The sequence below is a fragment of the Pongo pygmaeus genome, chromosome 7 (assembly GCF_028885625.2).
Source record: "Pongo pygmaeus isolate AG05252 chromosome 7, NHGRI_mPonPyg2-v2.0_pri, whole genome shotgun sequence".
NCBI classification, from domain to species: Eukaryota; Metazoa; Chordata; class Mammalia; order Primates; family Hominidae; genus Pongo; species Pongo pygmaeus.
Genome location: NC_072380.2, coordinates 62,994,666 through 63,015,739, shown reverse-complemented (window position 1 = coordinate 63,015,739; position 21,074 = coordinate 62,994,666). Strand labels below are relative to the sequence as shown.

The 21,074-nt window shown below is 40.5% G+C and overlaps 1 protein-coding gene across 2 annotated transcripts in view; it reads left to right on the top strand.

Annotated features, from left to right (window-relative positions):
• PXDNL (peroxidasin like) overlaps positions 1 to 17,952 on the top strand; it is a 516,310-nt gene extending 498,358 nt beyond the window's left edge. Inside the window, exons 22-23 of one of the 2 annotated variants that reach the window (XM_054497848.2) lie at positions 16,002 to 16,115; positions 16,879 to 17,952. In XM_054497848.2, coding sequence (XP_054353823.2) covers positions 16,002 to 16,115; positions 16,879 to 17,010 — 246 coding nt within the window. In that variant the 3' untranslated portion in view covers positions 17,011 to 17,952. Of the gene's footprint in view, positions 1 to 16,001; positions 16,116 to 16,878 lie in introns of those variants that run through there. The other variant, XM_054497849.2, reaches the window with a different exon arrangement.
• Positions 17,953 to 21,074: the final 3,122 nt, after the last annotated feature.

Here is a 21,074-nt window from a genome sequence, read left to right as displayed (position 1 = left end):
CTAAGGTGTGTGACAGGCTAGGCAAGGTTCAATGAGAGAATTAGAAGGTCCTGTGATCTCTTATAGAGGTCAGAGACTTACTCAAGCTATGACCAGGCTGTAGAGGTGGAAAGAAGTTGCAGTAGTTCCCAGTGCCTCATGTACACTGAGTGACATGTAGCAAATGCCTGACTGATAGGAATTAAACAATAAATAAACATGACATAACACCAGCAATAAGGAATATTGACCAAAGCCAGAAATCAACCCAGATCATCTAAAGGGGATTGAGAAAAATAAAGGACCCAGGATAGATAGCAATGATAAACTGCAGATTTCCTGGGTGACTGTCAGGTGCAACTATAGTAGAGTGGGGAGCACCCAAAGGTAGATGGGGATGATGAAGACAGACTTTTGTGAGGGCCAACGGTCTTTTGAGATGCGACAAGCCCTGAGTATTTGTGAAATTAGCACTTACTACTGATCTGTCACTTACTATACTGAGACATAAATTTTAATGGTCCACATTGAAAGGTAGGTTGTAACAGTGAGCCTGTTAGCTGGAGAAGGAAATTTCTGATTGTTCAGTGTATGCCACTTTGTGGTTTTTCTATTACTCACCATTGTGGATGCAATAAGTCCTGTGAAAAGTTTGCTTTTTACAAAAACCCTTTGTTTTGTGAAAAATGAGCATAGAGATAAAGGGCATGTATATTTCTGGAAATGAAATTAGCAGCGAAGAAATAGATTAAACAGAATCTAGAATGTTTAAGAGAATCTATATACCATAATGGGCCTCATCATGGGAGATTACTAATGTTCTTGAGACTCATCCTTTAGATGTGAGGGGATTCCAAACTTCAGCCAAAGATTTCTTACCTTTACTTTCTAACTCTAGGTGACATTACATCTATGGTCTGCAACATAAGGTCTGTCTTGACATTTCACACTGTTGATGTTTTACCTTTGTTAAGTGACTTTTGAATGTCTAGGAATGGTACTTTTTGGTCTTGATTTATTCACCGTGATGGCATCAAGCTAACCAAAGTGGTCTGCAAATTTCCATACATGTTATAGCTCTTGTGTAAGTAGTTGGGTCCAGTAAATTATATTTGCCCTTTTCATTTGATTCTGATTATTGTGGGAATAACTAGAGCCATAATTACACTCAGAACTTTTTATTATTTCTATTTGAGATTGTATCTAGTTTACCTGACTGTGGAGAGGGCATGGAAGTGTGTGTGTGTGTGTGTGTGTGTGTAGGGTATATGATGAACAATGAGATGAGATATAAGAATTTACACCTTTAATTATAATAAAAATGTTAATGAGGTCTTCACAGATATTACAAAAATGTGTGCATGCATGTACTCGAGGTACTACAAATAGGAGAGGTTTTAATAAAAGAAGTTAGAGATTCTCACAATTGTTGGAGCAGTGAGAACAAAGGTCATGGAAACAGCTACTGAAAGGAGCTCACCAGGAAGCCATAGCACATCTCTGTCATTTGTACAGGATCCCCAAGCCCAGCGCTCCTTTATGCATCTGCTGACAACTGCACTAAGATAGTAATGGTGTCTCCTTCCAAATCTTCTATCAGTGCCTCTCATTGGTAGACTCTAACCCAAAACCACAAAGGGAAAGAGATCCAGGAAAGATGGTACATGAGGCCAGAAAAATACTTTGTGGTCACAAAGACAGAATTCTGTTCTGAATGCCAATTACATAAAACAAATAAACTGATATAAACAGAGATATGGAGATCACTCTGTTGGCCACTATAATTTGTTAATCTAAAATTAATTAGGTCTGGAAAAAAACACATACATTAGAACTGTTCCAGCAAATCCAGCCTCCTCACTTTATTAAACAAGTAAATGTAGATGGTTGAAAGGAAGGAATAAAAGATACCCCAGAGGCTTTCTTAAAATTAGGAGACAGGTAATGTTATTACTAAATAACAATTATAGAAGGTGGAACAGTTAAGGTTAAATAGGTTACGACATATGTAAGGAACAGATTGATGTTCAGTGTGGCTGGAGATTAGCTAATCAAGATTGTCAAAACAATGTACAAGGTGCCTGGTGAGGCAGAAAGTTTCTAGATGAGAAGACCTAATAAGTTCATATTAGATTTTCTTCTGGACTCTAAGTATATGAGGAAGGAATATATATTTTTTCTTCTGGATGGGTAGGAATTCCAGGAATTTATCCATCTCTTCTAGGTTTTCTAGTTTATATGTGTATAAGTGTTCATAGCAGCCTTGAATGATCTTTTGCATTCCAGTGGTGTCAGTTGTAATATCTCCTGTTTCATTTCTCAGTGAGGTTATTTGGATTTTCTCTCTTCTTTTCTTGGTTAATCTTGCTAATGGTCTATCAATTTTATTTATCTTTTCAAAGAACCAGCTTTTTGTTTCACTTATCTTTTGTACTTTTTTAGTTTCGATTTTGTTTAGTTCTGCTCTGATCTTGGTAATTTCCTTTCTTCTGCTGGGTTTGGGTTTGGTTTGTTCTTGTTTCTCTAGTTCCTTGAGGCATGATCTTAGATTGTCTGTTTGTGCTCTTTCAGACTTTTTGATGTTGGCATTTGGGCTATAAACTTTCCTCTTAGCACCACCTTAGCTGTATCCCAGAGATTTTGATATGTTGTGTCATTATTGTCATTCAGTTTGAAGAATTTTTACATTTCCATCTTGATTTTGTTTTTGACTCAATGCTCAATCAAGAGCAGGTTATTTAATTTCCATGTATTTGCATGGTTTTGAGGGTTCCTTTTGGAATTGATTTCCAATTTTATTCCACTGTGGTCTGAGAGAGTGCTTGATATGATTTCAATTTTCTTAAATTCAATGAGGCTCATTTTATGGCCTATCATATGATCTATCTTGGAGAAAGTTCCATGGGCTGTTGAATAGAATGTGTATTCTATGGTTGTTGAATGGAGTGTTCTGTATATATCTGTTATGTCCATTTGTTACAAGGCAGAGTTTAGATCCATCATTTCCTTGTTGATTTTCTGTCTTGATGACCTGTCTAGTGCTGTCAGTAGAGTATTGAAGTCCCCCACTATTAATGTGTTGCTGTCTATCTCATTTCTTAGGTCTATTAGTAATTGTTTTATAAATTTGGGAGCTCCAGTGTTAGGTGCACGTATGTTTAGGATTGTGATATTGTCCTGTTGGACAAGGCCTTTTACCATTATATAATGTCCCTCTTTGTCTCTTTTAACCACTGATGCTTTAAAGTTTGTTTTGTCTGTGTGTCTATTTTCACAAAATGCTTTTTTCCACTCCTTTACTTTAAGTTTATGTGAGTCTTTATGTGTTAGGTGAGTCTCCTGAAGGCAGCAGATAGTTGGTTGGTGAGTTTTTATCCATTCTGCAGTTCCTTATCTTTTAAGTGGAGCATTGAGGACATTTACATTCAATGTTAGTATTGAAATGTGAGGTACTGTTGCATTCATTGTGCTCTTTGTTGCCTGCATACTTTTTTTTTTGTTTTTGCTTTTTAACTTGTATTTTTGTTTTATTGGTCCTGTGTGCTTTATGCTTTAAAGATATTCTGTTTTGATGTGTTTCCAGGATTTGTTTTAATATTTTGAGCTCCTTTTAGCAGTTCTTGTACCGGTGGCTTGGTAATGGTGAATTCTCTCAGCATTTGTTTGTCTGAAAACGACTGTATCTTTCCTTCATATATGCTGCTTAGTTTCGCTGTCTACAAAATTCTTGGCTGAAGATTGTTTTGTTTGAGGAGGTTGAAGATAGGGCCCTACTCCCTTCTAGCTTGTAAGGTTTCTGCTGAGAAGTCTGCTGTTAATCTGATAGGTTTTCCTTTACAGGTTACCTGGCGCTTCTGTCTCACAGCTCTTAAGATTCTTTCCTTCATCTTAACTTTGGATAACCTGATGACAATGTGCCTAGGTGAAGATCTTTTTGCAATGAATTCCCCAGGTGTTCTTTGTGCTTCTTGTACTTGCACGTCTAGGTCTCTGGCAAGGCTGGGGAAGTTTTCCTCGATTATTCCCCCACACATGTTTTCCAAGCTTTTAGAATTGTCTTCTTCCTCAGGAACACCGATTATTCTTAGGTTTGGTCATATAACATAATTCCAGACTTATTGGAGGCTTTGTTCATATTTTCTTATTCTTTTTTCTTTGTCTTTGTTGGATTGGGTTAGTTCAAAGACCTTGTCTTCGAGCCCTGAATTTCTTTCTTCTACTTGTTCAATTCTATTGCTGAGACTTTCCGGAGCATTTCACATTTCTAAAAGTGTGTCCAAAGTTTCCTGAATTTTTTATTGTTTTTTTTCTTTAAGCACTCTATTTCATTGAATATTTCTCCCTTCACTTCTTGTATCTTTTTTTTTGATACAAGCTCTTGCACTGGGCTTCGCCTTTTTCTGGTCCCTCTCTGATTAGCTTAATAACTAACCTCCTGAATTCTTTTTCAGGTAAGTCAGGGATTTCTTCTTGGTTTGGATCCTTTGCTGGTGAACTAGTGTGATTTTTGGGGTCATTGATGAGCCTTGTGTTGTCATATTACCAGGGTTGGTTTTCTGGTTCCTTCTCATTTGGGTAGGCTCCGTCAGAGGGAAGGTCTAGGGCTGAAGACTGTTGTTCAGATTCTTTTGTCCCACAGGGTGTTCTCTTGATGCAGTACTCGCCCCCTTTTCCTGTGGTTGTGGCTTCCTGTGAGCTGAACTGCAGTGATTGTTGTCTCTCTTCTGGGTCTAGCCATCCAGCGAGTCTACCCAGACCCTGGCTTGTCCTGGTGGTTTCTGCACAGAAACCTGTGCTATGAACTGTCTATGGGTCTCTCAGCCATGGATGCCAGCACCTGTTCTAGTGGAGGTGGCAGAAGGTGAAGTGGACTCCATGAGGGTTCTTAGCTTGGGTGGTTTAATGTTCTATTTTTGTGCTGGTTGACCTCCTGCCAGGAGGTGGTCCTCCGCAGAAAGCATCAGCTGTAGTAGAATAGAGAGGGACTGGGCCCTAGAACTACCAAGATTATATGTCCTTTGTCTTCCACTACCAGGATGGGTAGGGAGGGACCATCAGTTGGGGGCCAGGCTAGGCGTGTGTGAGCTTAGACTCTCCTTGGGCCAGTCTTGCTGCGCTGCTGTGGGGGATGGGGATGAGATTCCCAGGTCACTGGAGTTGTGAACCTGGTACCTAGGAGGATTTGGCTGCCTCTGCTGAGTCATGCAGGTTGTCAAGGAAGTGAGGAAAAGCCGGCAGTCACAGGCCTCATCCAGCTCCCATGCAAACCGAAGGGCCAGTCCCACTGCCACCGTGCCACCTGCAACAGCCCCTAGTCTGTTTCCAGGTGGAGGGCGGGCTTGAAAACTTGCCAGAAGCTTTCAGGCTTTCCGCCTCCCAGCTACGAAAGGAAAGGGCTTTAGTTCTTCCCCTGCCTGTGATGTCTGTAAGCTGGATTCATGCCCTCCCCAGAGTTCTAGCTAGGAAGCTTCTGTCCCCACTGAAATTGTTACAAAGTTCAGCTAAGGAAGTCCTTCTCTCCAGTGGGGTTTTATCCCCTGCTCCTCCAGCCTCTCTCCTGATGGATCCCTGTGGTGTCAGGCAGGAATGGGCTGCTTGGGTATTCAGCAAGCTCCCAGGGCCTCCCTGCTGCCTCCTCCACCCTTGTATTTCACTTGGCTTGGCTCTCTAACTCAACTCAGCTCCAGGTAAAGTTGGGAACATCTCCCACAAACAGACCTTAAGCTTCTCCAGTGGGGGTGTGTGTCCGGGAAAGGAGGGTTTCCTTTACCCACTTCTGCAGTTGGGGCACTTACAGTATTTGGGGTGTCTCCTGGGTCCTGCAGGAGCAGTCTGCTTCATACAGAGGGTCTGTGGATCCTCTCGGGATTGCTGGTTTGCAATTGCAGTTGATCTGGAGTTAAGTTTCACAATGCAAGCCTCCGCAATGCTGCAGTATCCGGATCTGCAATCTAGTCCTGCCTCCTGTCTGCTATGATCTAACGGAAGTCCTTATCCATTGTATCCTGAAAGCAAATGACTTGTTTGGTTTCTCAGGTTCACAGATTGAGAGGAATTTTCTCTCAGGATCAATCATACTCTAGTCTTACCCATAATTGGTTTAGATGATATTTTAATGAGATTTGAGGCTTGGAATGGATTAAGACTTTAGGGGCTATTGCGATGGGGTGAATTGATTATTTTGCATGTGAGAAAGACATGAATTTTAGGGGTTCAAAGCGTGTAGTGTTATGGACTAAATTGTGTCTTTTCCTCAAATTTTCATGTTGAGTTCTAATCCCCAGTACCTCATAATGTGAATGTAGTTGATAACCATCTGCAAGCCAAGAGAAAGGCCTGAGAAGAAATCAACCCTGCTGGCACCTTGATTTTGGACTTTCAGCCTCTAGAGCTGTGAGAAAATCAATTTCTGTTGTTTAGGCTACCCAATCTGTGGTATTTTGTTATGACAGCCCTAGCAAACTAAGATACCATTTTTTCAGAAATGAAACAGGCTGTCAAAAATTCATATGGAATTATAAGGGATGCTGAACAGCCACTTTTTTTTAAATATTGTCCTGTAGTTCTTAGGTTTTATATTAGTTTTCCATTCTCAGTTTTTTCTTTGCATTTTAGTTTGGGAAGTTACTATTGACATATCTTCAGGTCAACAGATTCTTTCCCCTGCCACCTTGAGTGTGATAGTTAATTTTATGTGTCAAATTCTGGATCATGGGATGCCCAGCTATCTGGTTAAACAGTATTTTTCATGTTTCTGTGAGGGTGTTTCTGAAGAGATTAGCATTAGGATTGGTGGACTAAGAAAAGCAGGTGCCCCTCCCATTGTAGGGGGGCATCCTTCAATTTGTTCAGGGCCTGACTGGAACAAAAAAATTGGAGGAAGGTTGAATTAACTGTGCCTGACAGCTTGAGTTGGGACATAAGCCTCTTCTGCCCTCAGCACTCCTGGTTCTCAGGTCTTCAGACTCAGACTGATCCATACCATTTGTTCTCTGGCTCTCCAGCCTTTGAACTATACCACTGACATTCCTGGGTCTCCAGCTTGCAGACAGAAGATTGTGACACTTCTCAATCTCCATAAACATGGATCCAATTCCTTATAGTAAATCTCTTTATATTCACATCTTATTGGTTTTATTTCCCTGGAGAATCTTGACTAATACATTAAGTCTACTGATGAAACCATTGAAGGCGTTCTTCATTTCTGTTATAGTTTTGATTTCTAACATTTTCTTTTAATTCTTCTTTGGCATTTTTATTTCTCTACTTAAATTACCCATCTTTTCCTGAATGTTGCCTACTTTTTCTACTAGGGCCATGAATGTATTAATCATAGTTATTTTTATCCCTGCCAGATAATTTCAACATCTGTGTCTCATGTGGGTCTGCTTCCGATGCTTGTTTTGCCTCTTAAAACTGTGTTTTTTCCCTTTCTTTGGAGCATGCCTCGTAAATTTTGTTTAAAGTCATACATGATGTCTTGGGTAATAGGAACTGTAGTCGATAAGCCTTTGCTTTAGGTTTTTGTATTAAAAAGGCTGAATGTTGTGCTGTGTTTAGTGTTTCCTGTAGCTGTAGATGCCATGGCTTTAAATTCCTTCAGTGTCTTTGTTTTTGTTTTTCCTACTGACTTTGGCCTTTCTTATGTATTCTTCCTCAGAGAGAGTCTGTGTCTTTCAGCTGCTTCAGCAGTAATCACTATTATTATGCTGGCATCCTGTTGATGTGCTGGTCAGGTGTGGGGATGGGAAATATTTTATCATCTTCTGATGAAACCTCAGCTTTCTAGTGGGCTTATGTTCTGAGGCTATGATTTTCACAAGCGTTGCTCCAGTACTGTGGCTTTTTCTCCACCTCCTACTCCTTTCCCTGGCTGGTGTGCAGCTAATTGATTTCACTGAAGGGCTGACCCCTGGTTTTTCTGTTGGCTTTTTCCTGATTAAGTGAGTCAGGAAGCCTGGAGTAGGATGCAGTGAGTAAGAATCCCTTTTCCCAGTTTGTTTTAGGATTTAGTACTGTACCCTGGCAAGGTCCTTTCCCTTGGTATAGAGGCCTTTTTTATGGAGAAGGCTTTAGGTGTTTTTCACGAAGGATATCTTCCCTTCCCGCTGCCAGGGCCAGGAAGGGCTGTTTCTTGGATCTCTTCTATGAGAACCTCGTAAGTTTCCTTAAGGTAAACTTCTTGAATACCTTACCTCACTAAGACAGTAACACCTAGTAGTTTGTCATGCTCACATTTTTAAATTGCCCTGTAGTTCTTAGATTTTCTGTTAGTTTTTCATTCTCAGTTTTCTCTTTGCATTTTAGTTTGGGAAGTTACTATTGACATATCTTCAGGTCAACAGATTCTTTCCCCTGCCACCTTGAGTGTGATAGTTAATTTTATGTGTCAATTTCTGGATCTTGGGATGCCCAGCTATCTGGTCAAACAGTATTTCTGGATGTTTCTGTGAGAGCATTTCTGAAGAGATTAGCATTAGGATTGGTGGACTGAGAAAAGCAGGTGCCCTTCCCCAGTGTAGGGGGGCATCCTTCAATTTGTTCAGGGCCTGACTGGAACAAAAAAGTGAAGGAAGCCTCCAGCAACTTCTTAAAATTTACCATTTAAGAGTTTGTATTAGTCAGAGTTCTCCAGAGAACTAGAACTAATAGGAAATGTCTGTCTGTCCATCTGATATGTGTATTAAAAGGCATTGGCTCACACCATTATGGAGGCTGGACAGTCCAAAATCTTGGCCTGACAGGCTGAAGACCCAGGACAACTGATCGTGCAGATGAAGTGGAAGGCCATCTGCTGGAGAAGTCAGTCTTGCTCTGGGAGGCTGCTATTTGTGTTCTATTCAGGCCTTCACCTTACTGGATGAGGCCCACCCACATTATGGAAGGCAATCTGCTTTACCCAGAATTCACCAGTTTAAATGTTAATCTCATCCAAAAGCACTCTCCAAGCTGGCTCATAAAACTAACCATGAGGGTGTTTCCACCAGTATGGCTCAATGCTCAGTCAGTCTGTCCCAGGCAAGCAGATCTTGGTTGCTGCCTCTCTTGTTATCCTCCTGTCTCTTCAGATTTCACCTTAGTGGTTTGGCCTGCAACCTTAGCTCTCTAAGAAATTTATTGAGTTTCAGTGTGTCCAATTTTTCTTGTCGTGAGGATGGGAGTGATGATTTACAAGCTTGTTACATGCTGGAACTAACGCTGGAGTTGCTTTATGTTTTACTCATATTTCTGAACACAGAGAGATTTCTTTGCCAATTTAAAAGTCCTGGTATCTTGTAGGAGATGTGGCTCTTCAGGTTTATGGGCTATGCTCTTGCATAAAACATCTGGAGATGCATCTTAAGTACACTGAGCAAAAGTATTGAACCTTACAACATTGAGTCTTGGAGTGCCCTTGACTTTATAGTTCAAGCTTATGTAATTACAATTCTGCAGTACTTTCCATTACGCCTTCTAATTTTGAGTACAAAAGGTTTTCAGCAACATGAATTGGTTAATAAGAAAGCTCTTCTAAATTTTCCATAACTGTTTCCGTACAGCTCCCAGTGAAAAGACACTTACATGATTGTATCAGGGCCATCACTGAAGAAGATAACTTGGTAATTGTTGTTGTTGTGATGAAAGTTTTTTCTTTCACTGCGTTTTATACAGCGATTTGGTCTAGATTAAGCCATGAATTAGACAGGTTTTGCTAAGTTACGCTCTATTAACAACCCAAATCTTGGTTTACGGCAACAAGGAGGATTGTTTTTCACTCATGTTGCATGCTCTTTGGGGTTCAGCTGTGTCTCTCCTCCACAGTTTTTCAATCTTCCAACCCAGAGGAAGGAGCATCTCTAACTGGAGTATACCTTGCTGTTGCAGAAGGAGATAGGCAATAGAAGTCTCATTAGACAGTACCTCAGAATGTGATGTTTTTTGGCTTGTAGATCTCTGTCTTTTTGTTCACATAGGATTATCCCTGTGTGCTAATCTGTGTTCAGATTTCCTTTGTTTATGAGAGCATCAGTCATATTGAAGTAGGGGCTCACTCTACTCTGACTTTATCATAACGAATTACATCTGCAATACTCCTATTTCCAAAAAACATCACATTCTGAGGTACAGAGGGTTAGGACCTCAAGATTTGAATTTGGGGAGTGATGCAGCTCAACCCCAAGCAGGAACCATGCAGATAAGGATGCTTCTGGAATGCAGAGCAATGACACAATCATTGTCAGTATTATCTACTTCGACACAGCAGCTGCTTTTTGGGGAATGCAGTGAGGCTGAGAAGGCTACACTTTTGATTATATATCCTTAGGAAATCTAAAACTGCAATAGTTTGAATAAATTAAGTAAAAATGTTACGTGAAATAGTGTCTAATGAGAATTCTATTTCTGGGAAGGCCGAGTAGATGTATTTTTGCCTCCTGCTTATTTTTCTTTTATTTTTACTTTTTTTCTGAGACTGAGTCTCACTCGCCCAGGCTAGAATGCAGTGGTGCAATCTCGGCTCACTGCAACCTCTGCTTCGCAGGTTCAAGCGATTCTTGTGCTTCAGCCTCCTGAGTAGCTTGGATTACAGGCACCTGCCACCACGCTTGGCTAATTTTTGTATTTTTAGCAGAGACGGGATTTCACCATGTCGGCCAGGCTGGTCTTGAAATCCTGACCTCAAGTGATCCACCCACCTCAGCCTCCCAAAGTGCTGGGACTACAGGCATGAGCCACTGCACACGGACACCTCTTGATTATAGTATAGACAGCTACAACCCCTGGATATCACGTTTAAAACAAACATAAGATGACTCAGAATGGTGAAGAGCAAGAAAGCAGACTGATCAGGGACCTTGGGCTCCAGGAACAATGTGATACTCTTTCCTGGGTAGTTTTTCCTCATGTAGGTCAGGCTTGAAACTGAAGAAGCCAGAAATCTGAGCACATCAACAGACACAGAAAAAGGCCCAACAAAACCTGAGTCCCTCTAGACAACAGGCCAGAAAAGTGGAGGCCTAGCAATACAGGTAACTTCTAGACAATAACCACTCTACCCCAGCCAAACAGCACAGAAGAAACCGTGGCCCCCACCTCCAGCAAGACCAGCAAAGGCCAAGTGAGGAGGTGGCTTTCACTCTTCCCAGGGTATACTGAGGCACCTAAGGACCCCTTGAGGCTGCTGTCCAAGACAGCCAAGTAGGAAACTAGGGGGTCATCATGCCAGACGATTGCACGCAAAAGCTTGGGGTCACAAGGGGAGCCTGGACTTCCGTCCTAACCCAGGAGGAATGAAGCTCCCCTCCCTCTTCACTGGGGTGGTTGCAGAGAAGGCCTAGTGGAGGTTCCAGGTGCTATCCATTTACCAGGGGATGATGAGGCTGCCCTGCCCCTCTCCATCCTGAAGTGCATGGAGGCCACGTGGGGAGGAGTCACAGAACACTATGCCTCCCATCCAGGAGGTTTATGAGGTGGCCTGACAGGGAGCCAGAACCCCAACTCCACCCAGCAGTAATGAAGAGAACCCCTTTGTGTGTCAATGGAGGCCAAGGAGGGAACCTGGACTTCTATTCCCACATGGCAGTAATGATGTGGGACCCCTCTTCCCATGCCAGAGCAGTTTCAGAGGGAAACACCTAAAATAGAAGGCTTAAGTAAGATCCAAAGCCTCCAGGTTTCAATAGGAAATTATTCATCATACCAAGAACCAAGAAGATCTCAAATGGAATGAAAAAAGGCAATCAACACTGAAGTGATAGAGGTGTTGCAGTTATCTGAAAAAGATTTCAAAGCAGTCATAAGCTGGGTGCAGTGGCTCACACCTGTAATCCTAGCATTTTGGGAGGCCGAGGCAGGTGGATCACAAGGTCAGGAGTTTGAGACCAGTCTGACCAACATGGTGAAACCCTGTCTCTAGTAAAAATACAAAAATTAGCCGGGTGTGGTGGTACATGCCTATAATCCCAGCTGCTCAGGAGGCTGAGGCAGGAGGTCGCAGGGAGCCAAGATCATGCCACTGCACTCCAGCCTGGGCAACAGAGTGAGACTCTGTCTCAAAATAAACAAACAAACAAATAAATAAATAAAGCAGTCATAAAAAATGCTTCAATGAGCAATTTCAAACACACTGGAAACAAATGAAAAATGGATGAAAATTTTCATCAAAGTAATACAAGACACAAAGAGAAACCAGATGGAGATTTTGGAACTGAAAACTACAATAACAGAAATAAAAAAGATCAGTCAATGGGCTCAAAATGGAATATAGATCAGAGGGGAAAGAATCAGTGAACTGGAAGATAGAAGACTAGCAATTATACATGCTCAACAACAGAGACAGAATAGACAAAAACAAGATGAGCAGAGCCTCAGAAGCCTGTGGGATTATAATAAAACATCCAATATTTGTGTCATTCAAGTCTTGGATAGAAAGAAGAGAGAAGGTGAGGACAATTCCAAAGAAATGCACACCAAGACACATAGTCACACTTTTGACAACAAAATAAAAAGGAAAACATTTTGAAAGCAGCAAAAGGGAAACATCACCCTGCCATTTACATGCTGAATGGTGAATGCTTGAATGCTTTCCCCATAAAACTGCAAGGTATTGCAAACAAGGCAAGGATGTCCATTCTCACCATTCTCATTCAACCTAATGCTGGAAGTTCTTGCCAGTGCAATAAGTCAAGAAAAGGAAAAGGCCTATAGATTGAAAAGGAAGAAATAAACTATTTTCAGATGATACAGCTGCCTACATAGAAAATCTCAAGGAATCTACAAAAATACTCCTAAAATGAATACATGAGTTGAGCAAGGTTACAGGATACAACATAAACCCAAGATACACATATAAAAAATTAATGGCATTTCTATATACAGTGAACACATAGGGGGATAGGAAAAGGAAAGTTACATCCTTTTATCATCAAGACTTTTTAGTTAAGCCTGGAACAAAAGTGCCATGCACTCTATTTCTTATACTTATGATCCCTACAAGATTCTTATTTTTATTATTATTTATTTATTTATTTATTTTTTTGAGATGAAGTTTTGCCCTTGGTACCCAGGCTGGAGCGTAATGGCACGATCTCAGCTCACTGCAACTTCCACCTCCTGGTTCAAGCAATTATCCTGCCTCAGCCTCCCGAGTAGCTGGGATTACAGGCGCCCACCACTACGCCCGGCTAATTTTTTGTATATTTAGTAGAGATGGGGTTTTACCATGTTGACCCGGCTGGTCTTGAACTTCTGACCTCAGGTGATCCCCCTGCCTTGGCCTCCCAAAGTGCTGGGATTACAGGCGTGAGCCACCACACCTGGCCCTGGTACATACAAGATTCTTAAACTATTTATTTCCCTTCTTAGAGCAGGGTGTGGTGGTTTAAGCCTGTAATCCCAGCACTTTGGGAAGCCAAGACAGAAGGATTGCTTGAGCCCAGGAGTTTAGGATCAGCCTGGGTAACATAGGGAGACCCCATCTTTACAAAACAACAGCAACAACAAAAAATTAGCTGGACATGGTGGCACACACCAGTGGTTCCAGCTACCTGGGAGGCTGAGGAGGGATGATCACTTGAGCCCAGGAGGTTGAGGATACAGTGAGCCATGATGGTGCCACTACACTCCAGCCTGGATGACAGAGCAGGACTGTCTCAAAAAACAAAACAAAACAAAAAAAACAAAACTATTTCCCTTAAATAATTTATTAATTTGTTGTATTTAAATTTGAAAAAGCTTTACTGTCCTAAGTGCCTAAAGTTTAGAATAGATATGCATTTTCCCAGTGTTTTTGAAAATAAAAGTTTTCTATGTGTCCTAGTCTGCTAGGACATATTCATTAATATCTTCAGAGATTTTTTTGTGATTTTCATACTTCAAACCCATGATCCCATTCAAGCAATGGATTATTTGGTCCACATCTGGTTATTGTGAAGCCTTGTCATCAAGCCTGCACTGTAATATTTGTCTTATCATCCTCTCCATTCTCACTGCTCACCTAAAGTCAGGGGTCAAGTCCTGCTAGTTTATTAGTGTATTAGCTGGTACATATCAGGTACTGAATATACCTATTGGGTAATGAATGGGTGGATGCCACTGCCTAAGTGTAGGCACTCATGCTAAATTATCTTCCAAGAGCCAACCCTCCTGTCCTACTTCAACACAAAAGCGGTGAAAAGAATTTACAGAATCAAAATTCTTTCACATCAAGACTTTTTGCTCTCTAAATGAAGTCTGAGTTCATCGTGATTTTTTGGGTTCTTCTCTTCTCCTTAAACCCACATCTAGCCAATCTCCTCTACCTGCTACATGGCTCTTTTTGTCTCCCTCCCTCCTTCCTCAGTGGAGTCCATATTGGTCTCCATGTTAGTTTCTCGCCAGTGATCCTTCATGTTGCCACTGGAGTGACCATTGTGATGTTATTTCCCATTGCCTGGAGACTGCACTTAATTAATTTATGTGACTTTTAAGGGCCTAATTTTCTTTGCTGCCCACTCATCCCACTTCAGTTCCCACTAACACGTTCTCTGTGGATCTCCCCAACAAAGAAGGGGAGAGTAATGTACATTTCTGAAATACTGATCTGTTTGTGGTGCCCATGCTTTAACACATATTTTTTTTTTCCATTTGCCTGAAATGCCTTTCCCTGCTTGTTCTCCTGAAAGACATGGTCATCTTTCACAGCTCAAATGCTTTTTTCCATATATCGTATATTAGTCTGCTCAGGCACCATAGCAGAATACAAGAGAATGGGTAACTTAAACAGTTTGTTTTTTCACAGTTCTGGAGGCTGAAAGTCCACGATCAAAGTGTCAGCAGGGATGGTTTCTTCCAAGGCCTCACACCTTGGCTTGCTGCTGGCCACCTTCTCCCTGTGTCCTCACATGGCCTTCGCTGTATGAGCACATCTGGTGTCTCCTCCTCTTTTTACAAGGACACCAATGCTATTGGGTTAGAGCCCCACTCCCATGACCTAATTTAACCTTCATTACATCCTTCGAGGCCCTATGTCCAAATATAGTCACGTTGGGGATTAAGGCTTCAACTTATGAATTTTGGGGTAACACAGTTCAGTCCATAATATCAGGCATCCCCTCATTCCCTGAGGCAGAACTGAGTGTGGCTTCTGTGTTAGTTCATTCTCATACTGCTATAAAGAACTACCTGACACTGGGCAATTTATGAAGAAAATAGGTTTAGTTGACTTACAGTTCCATAGGGTTAACAGGAAGCATGACTGGGAGGCCTTAGGAAGCTTACAATCATGGTGGAAGGCAAAGGGGAAGCAAGCACCTTCTTCACATGGCAGCAGGAGAGAGAGAGCAAATGGGGGAGGAACTGCCACACACCTTTAAACCATCAGATCTCATAAGAACTCACTATCACGAGAATAGAATGGGGAAAATCCGCCCCCAAGATCCAATCACCTCCCAACAGGTCCTTCCCCCAGCATTTAGAATTACAATTCAACATGAGATTGGGTGGGGACACAAAGCCAAACCTTCCCTTCTGCTCCCTTTGGGATTCCTAAAGACCCTCATTATCTAATGGCTTATAGCTGTGGTTTATTGGCCTTTCTACCAAATTGTAAAGTCAGAGAGACCCTGGTCTGCTTGCTTTCATCTTTGAAACTTAATAAATATTTGTTAAATAAATATTATTTTATAACAACTTGGGCAACAAAAAATAAATAAAATACTTATTAGTTGAATTTACATTTATGCTTATTGAGAAGATTTTCCAAATATGTAATTTCATTCATTTGATTTTAATTCCCCTTCATTTAGAAATTAACTCTTTCAGACTCTAGGTCCATGTTCAATATTTTTTAACACCTACAGAACTGTTTATTAGTTTGGATACTGGATGATTCAAGCTCATTAAGTTCTGGGGGAAAATGTTAAGAAAAATTATGTAGGCTTTGAAGTTTCTTTTGCCTTCTAGGTGTGTGCTTACAGAATAGAGCATTTCATCAAACCATGTTATTGACTAGCTTTGTTGCTATCCGCTTCAATTCCCACTCTTCTTTCCGTTGCCTCCCCTTTCAGATAAACAAGCTGGAGGCACGCCTGAGGCAGGCAGGGTGTACAGATGTTAAAGGGGTTCCAAGGAAGGCCGAGGAGCGCTGGATGAAAGAAGACTGCACTCACTGCGTCTGTGAGGTTTGTGCTGCGAGTTTTCCCATCCAACTCCCCGTTTCACTTCTCCTAGCCAGCCAGTTGAAGCATACTTGAAAAATTCAAAAGGAGAAAAAATATATTTTATGTCAGTAGATTCTAGGCATATTATTAAGATCAAGGTACTGGTGTGAAATTTTGAGGCTTTTGCTTATTAATAAAAGAGTATAGTCACAATCTAATGAGAAGTCGCCAGAGACCACAAGCTTTTTCCATGTTCACTGATGGACGAGGAACCAAGGCTAAGGAAGTTTATGTCAGTAAGTAAACTGAGCCAACCTGGGACTTGAGTTCATCTCATTATTCTTCAGTCAGGCTCACTATAAATGCTGCCTAAAGGCACTTGGTAAACCTACATAATTCTATGGAAAAATAAAAAAGTGTTGTCATGGTGTCTACCAAAACAAAAGAAAATAAAAATGCTCTGTATTTGTTATTTAGTTTGCTTTTTGAACAGAGCTGATTCTTTCCAGCCATCTAGAAATGCATGAACTTCCTCAGCTAATCCTACCATATGGTACAGTAAGGTAGGTAACATTTTATAGGGCAGGCTTGGTCTTCGTGCTGCAAATGTGTAGAAAGAAAGAATGAATAGAAACCATGCAAAAATGAGCTCATACCATGAGCATTTTTTATTATATTGAGACAGTCAGCTTATTAGATTATGTATTATAAGAAACATTTATTTGTCTTTTAAGTACTTTGACTATAAGAAACATGGAGGTGATATGTGCATGCTGCCTTTCAGAGTGGCCAGGTCACCTGTGTGGTGGAGATTTGTCCCCCAGCTCCCTGTCCCAGTCCTGAATTGGTGAAAGGAAACTGCTGTCCAGTTTGCAGAGACCAAGGAATGCCAACTGATTCCACAGAGAAGCGCTAATAAAAGTTTTGTGCTCTTGAGCCTCGAATGGGAAATTTCTCAGGAAGAGACATTTAGTACTTCAGAACTTTTAACTTGTAGTCACATTGTTGATATGGAAACCACTGACAAGCAACTTAGTTCATCTAATCTTACATATACTGAAGATCTTTTATTTTTTTCATTTTCTAACATACCTTGAAATAATTCAAAACTAAAAGCAATAAAGTGCATAGGAAGTGTTTGATCATAAGAAATATTTCTTACTGTAAGCTGTCAGTTTTATATGCCACACCTGGAAATAAAAAGAATATCATGGAATATTTAAAAAATATATGAGTTTTGTGGAAAATCTCTAATTTTGGAATTCAGAGAGGTTTCAAGGTTTCATATCTGCAGGAATATTGAAATAATGAGTTTTGCACTTACAGAAAACATCTGGAAGGGTCTGTGATACATTCGTGACAATGTTGTGATGCTGTTTTCCCCACTGACCCCCCTCTCTCAGATCTACAACCTAGACAATTGTCAGACTTTGCTGGGAAGGCACTTATCTTAACCATCATTAGTCGCTAAATCCTCGGACATAAGGAAAAAGTCAGTGAAGGAATATCATTATTTTAGGGAGCTTGTTAGTTCTGCGTGTGGCAGAAAAATGCAAACTCTCTGAGAGAAAGAGACTTTAAAGTAGAACTGCTCAATATCCACCTTCCTCTTACTTGGCATTATTGCCATTCCTGAGATGTCAAAATTGAAATATAACCAAGCCTGAAATTCAGGAGCAATCTGAATTTACTATAAGCAGACTTGAAAGTGTTTCTGACTTTTACAAAAGGTGTTGCTGTGGGGTTCTTCTAATTTGGGCACTTTCTTACAGCATTTGACACAGAACCCCATAGACTAGTGTATTTGTACTCAGAGTTGAGTATTAAGTAATTTAGGTGATTTTCACTTCATATTAGATCAGAGCCTTTAAAATCTGATATAAAAATATGTACCTATATGTGGGGCTGATAGATCTTTTTAAAGAATACCTTGTGCCAAGACTTTTTTTTTTTTTTTTTGAGACAAGGTCTCACTCTGTCACCTAGGCTGGAGTGCAGTGCAGTGGTGCCTTCACGGCTCACTGCAGCTCCACCTCCTGAGCTCAAGCAATAGTCTCATCTCAGCCTCTTGAGTAGGTGGGACTACAGGTGCACACCACCATGTCCAACTAATTGTTTTTTTTTAATTTTGTAGAAATAGGGTTTCACTGTGTTCCCCGGGCAGATCTCAAACTTCTGGCCTCAAGCAGTCCTCCCTCCTCCGCCTCCCAAAGCACTGGAATTACAAGCATAAGCCACCATGACAGCCAAACCCTTTGAGGAAAGATTTCATGTAGTGTCCTGCCAAGAGAGGGCCTCGAAGAGAGAGTGCTACTGTTTTTCAATTACAAAATAAACTTTTAAAAATAGGCATCATTTCCCGATATTTAGAGTTCTTTTGTAAAATGCAGTATTAGTTTTAGAGAAAATATTCTGGTGGCTTTTGTATCGTGAGTGAGGAAAGATGTTTCTAGAGTTTGTAGTGTATTTCATTGTTTTAAAATGTGTTAGTGATTCCCAAGATCCAAGTTAATGTTTACTAAAATAGGTGTCAAAGGATAAATCCTAATATGCCATAAAAGCTTCATATTTCATGGCCTTTCAAAATCCAAAATAATTTTTAATTATACTAAGTTTTAAAAGATAAAACCTAACAAATCTCAGATGCTTGACATTTGGTGGCCTTTTAAAGCCCAACATTGTGAAATGCAGCTAAATCTTATGAATGTAAGTGTAATGCATTCCTCAGAAACAGTCACAGTAAGCTTACCTGCAGATGACAGTAACAAATGACAATTACTGGCCGGGCACGGTGGCTCACACCTGTAATGCCAGCACTTTGGGAGGCCGAGGTGGGCAGATCACAAGGTCAGAAGATTGAGACCATCCTGGCTAACATGGTGAAACCCCGTTTCTACTAAAAATACAAAAAATTAGCTGAGCGTGGCAGTGTGCGCCAGTAGTCCCAGCTGCTGGGGAGGCTGAAGAAGGAGAATGGCGTTAACCTGGGAGGCGGAGCTTGCAGTGAGCTGAGATCATGCCACTGCACTCCAGCCTAGGCGACAGAGCGAGACTCTGTCTCAACAAACAAACAAACAAACAAAAAAATGACAATTACGAAAGAACTTTGTAAAGTTTAGGTTTCTCATAATAGTCATTTGCCGTTGTTTCATCTTACTGCCATTTAAGCAAGACCTATGTGATTGCTCATTTTATTTTTTACACACTGACCACATGTTAACTTGGATATCACATGGTTAATATGACTGGCTCATATAACATAAACAAATATTAAAATAACAGAATGAAATTATCATTTAAAATGGAACTGGATTGACTATATGAGGATTTTAAAAACTGTATGTTGATTGACAAGAAAACTTGAAAATTCAGCCAACTTTATAGACATCATTATATTCAGTCATATAAATTGCTTTTTGCTTTGTATATTTTACTGTATAACACTTGTCTATGTTTTTAATGTTGTTTTTATTCTTGAAAATAATATTGCAAATGGTAAAAATTTCAAGTATTTCCCAAGGATATACCCTGCCCTTCATTTCTCCAGTCTAAGTGCAATGACTATTTTTAGTTTTAGGATGTGTGTGTGTGTATGTGTATGTGTGTATGTGCCTTTGTGTGTGTGTAGTAGAAATTTCCATTTATCATATTTTAAAAGGAAGTACCACATCAAAATAAATGAGCTGGGTAAAGGCTACGTAAACTGATAAGACTTACACATGTCAAGTGGTAATGATATCTTGAGAGAAAAGGAACTAAGTCAAGTTAGAAGAGAATCTGCATTTTTAGAAATTTAGAATTGTTTAGAAGTGGAAAGTATCAAGTAATCTGTTTTTTGGAAAAGCATGTGAAAGAAACAGCATGACTAGCTGTCAGGGAATGGAATATGTGATTGACAATATGATATCGTTTGCCCACAAAAGAAAGAAAAAATGTATAAAGGTAAAACACATGAACTGGATGTGCCAGTAACTCTGAAGGGCAGAGCATGGAGGCAGAGCTGAAGGAGCAGGCTGGAGCCACACAGATCTATGCTGATGAATCTGGAGAACATTCCAATTTGATCCTGGTAATGAACGAATCACAGTGAAGACAAGGAGCTCTAGTGGCCAGTGTTAAATCAAAGCCCAGACACTAGAAGTGCAAAGAGACTGCAAGACTATGTTTTATGTTTTAAACCCATACCCCAAATTTCTAATGACATGGAAAACTGAACTAACCAGAATCCTGTTCTGTTTCACATTTCTAAAATGCTGAACAAAATATGATACAGAACATGAAATATGTAATTTAATATGAGAGGAAAAAAACACAGAAAATCTCTGAGTTTTATAACAGAAGGAACCTAAATCAAGAGATATAAAAGGCGAGCCAGGGGCAAAATAAAGTCAGATATAGGGCCCAGTAAAGTTGAGGCTGGTGTTTTAAATTCACACTCGGGATTGGATGGTGCAGCCTGGGGCCAGGACAACACTATAAGCATAAACCAAGTTGCCTCCTTAAGACGTCCTTCCCATGGAGAATACCTGGAAAATCTGATCTCCAGTCCAGGGATGCTGCAGAGAAGGTCCTTTCTATTCCAGCTTGGGATGGAAGAAACTCTTATGTCATGGCCTGTGGAAGTCTGCAGCCAAATTGACACCAGCCTTAAGGTTTGGAAATCCCAAGCTAGGAAATGGATGTGAACAGTTGCCCTGTCCCAATAAAGAAATCACAAACCATATGAGGAAATGGCTCATCACACAGATTAGTCAAAAATCACAACAAACAGGATTATAAGCACCCCAAGAACTTAAGATAGTAAAAAATTCTGAAGGATACTAAGAGAAGGAATGGAGCTGGTGGAAAATAAGAAACATTTTGAAAAACGGACCCTGTGTTGCACTTTATATTTTAACAAATTTCAGTGACCAAGTGGTATTTTACACTGCATGTTACTTCATAACAAATACAATCAAAATAGAAAACTAATAATTAACA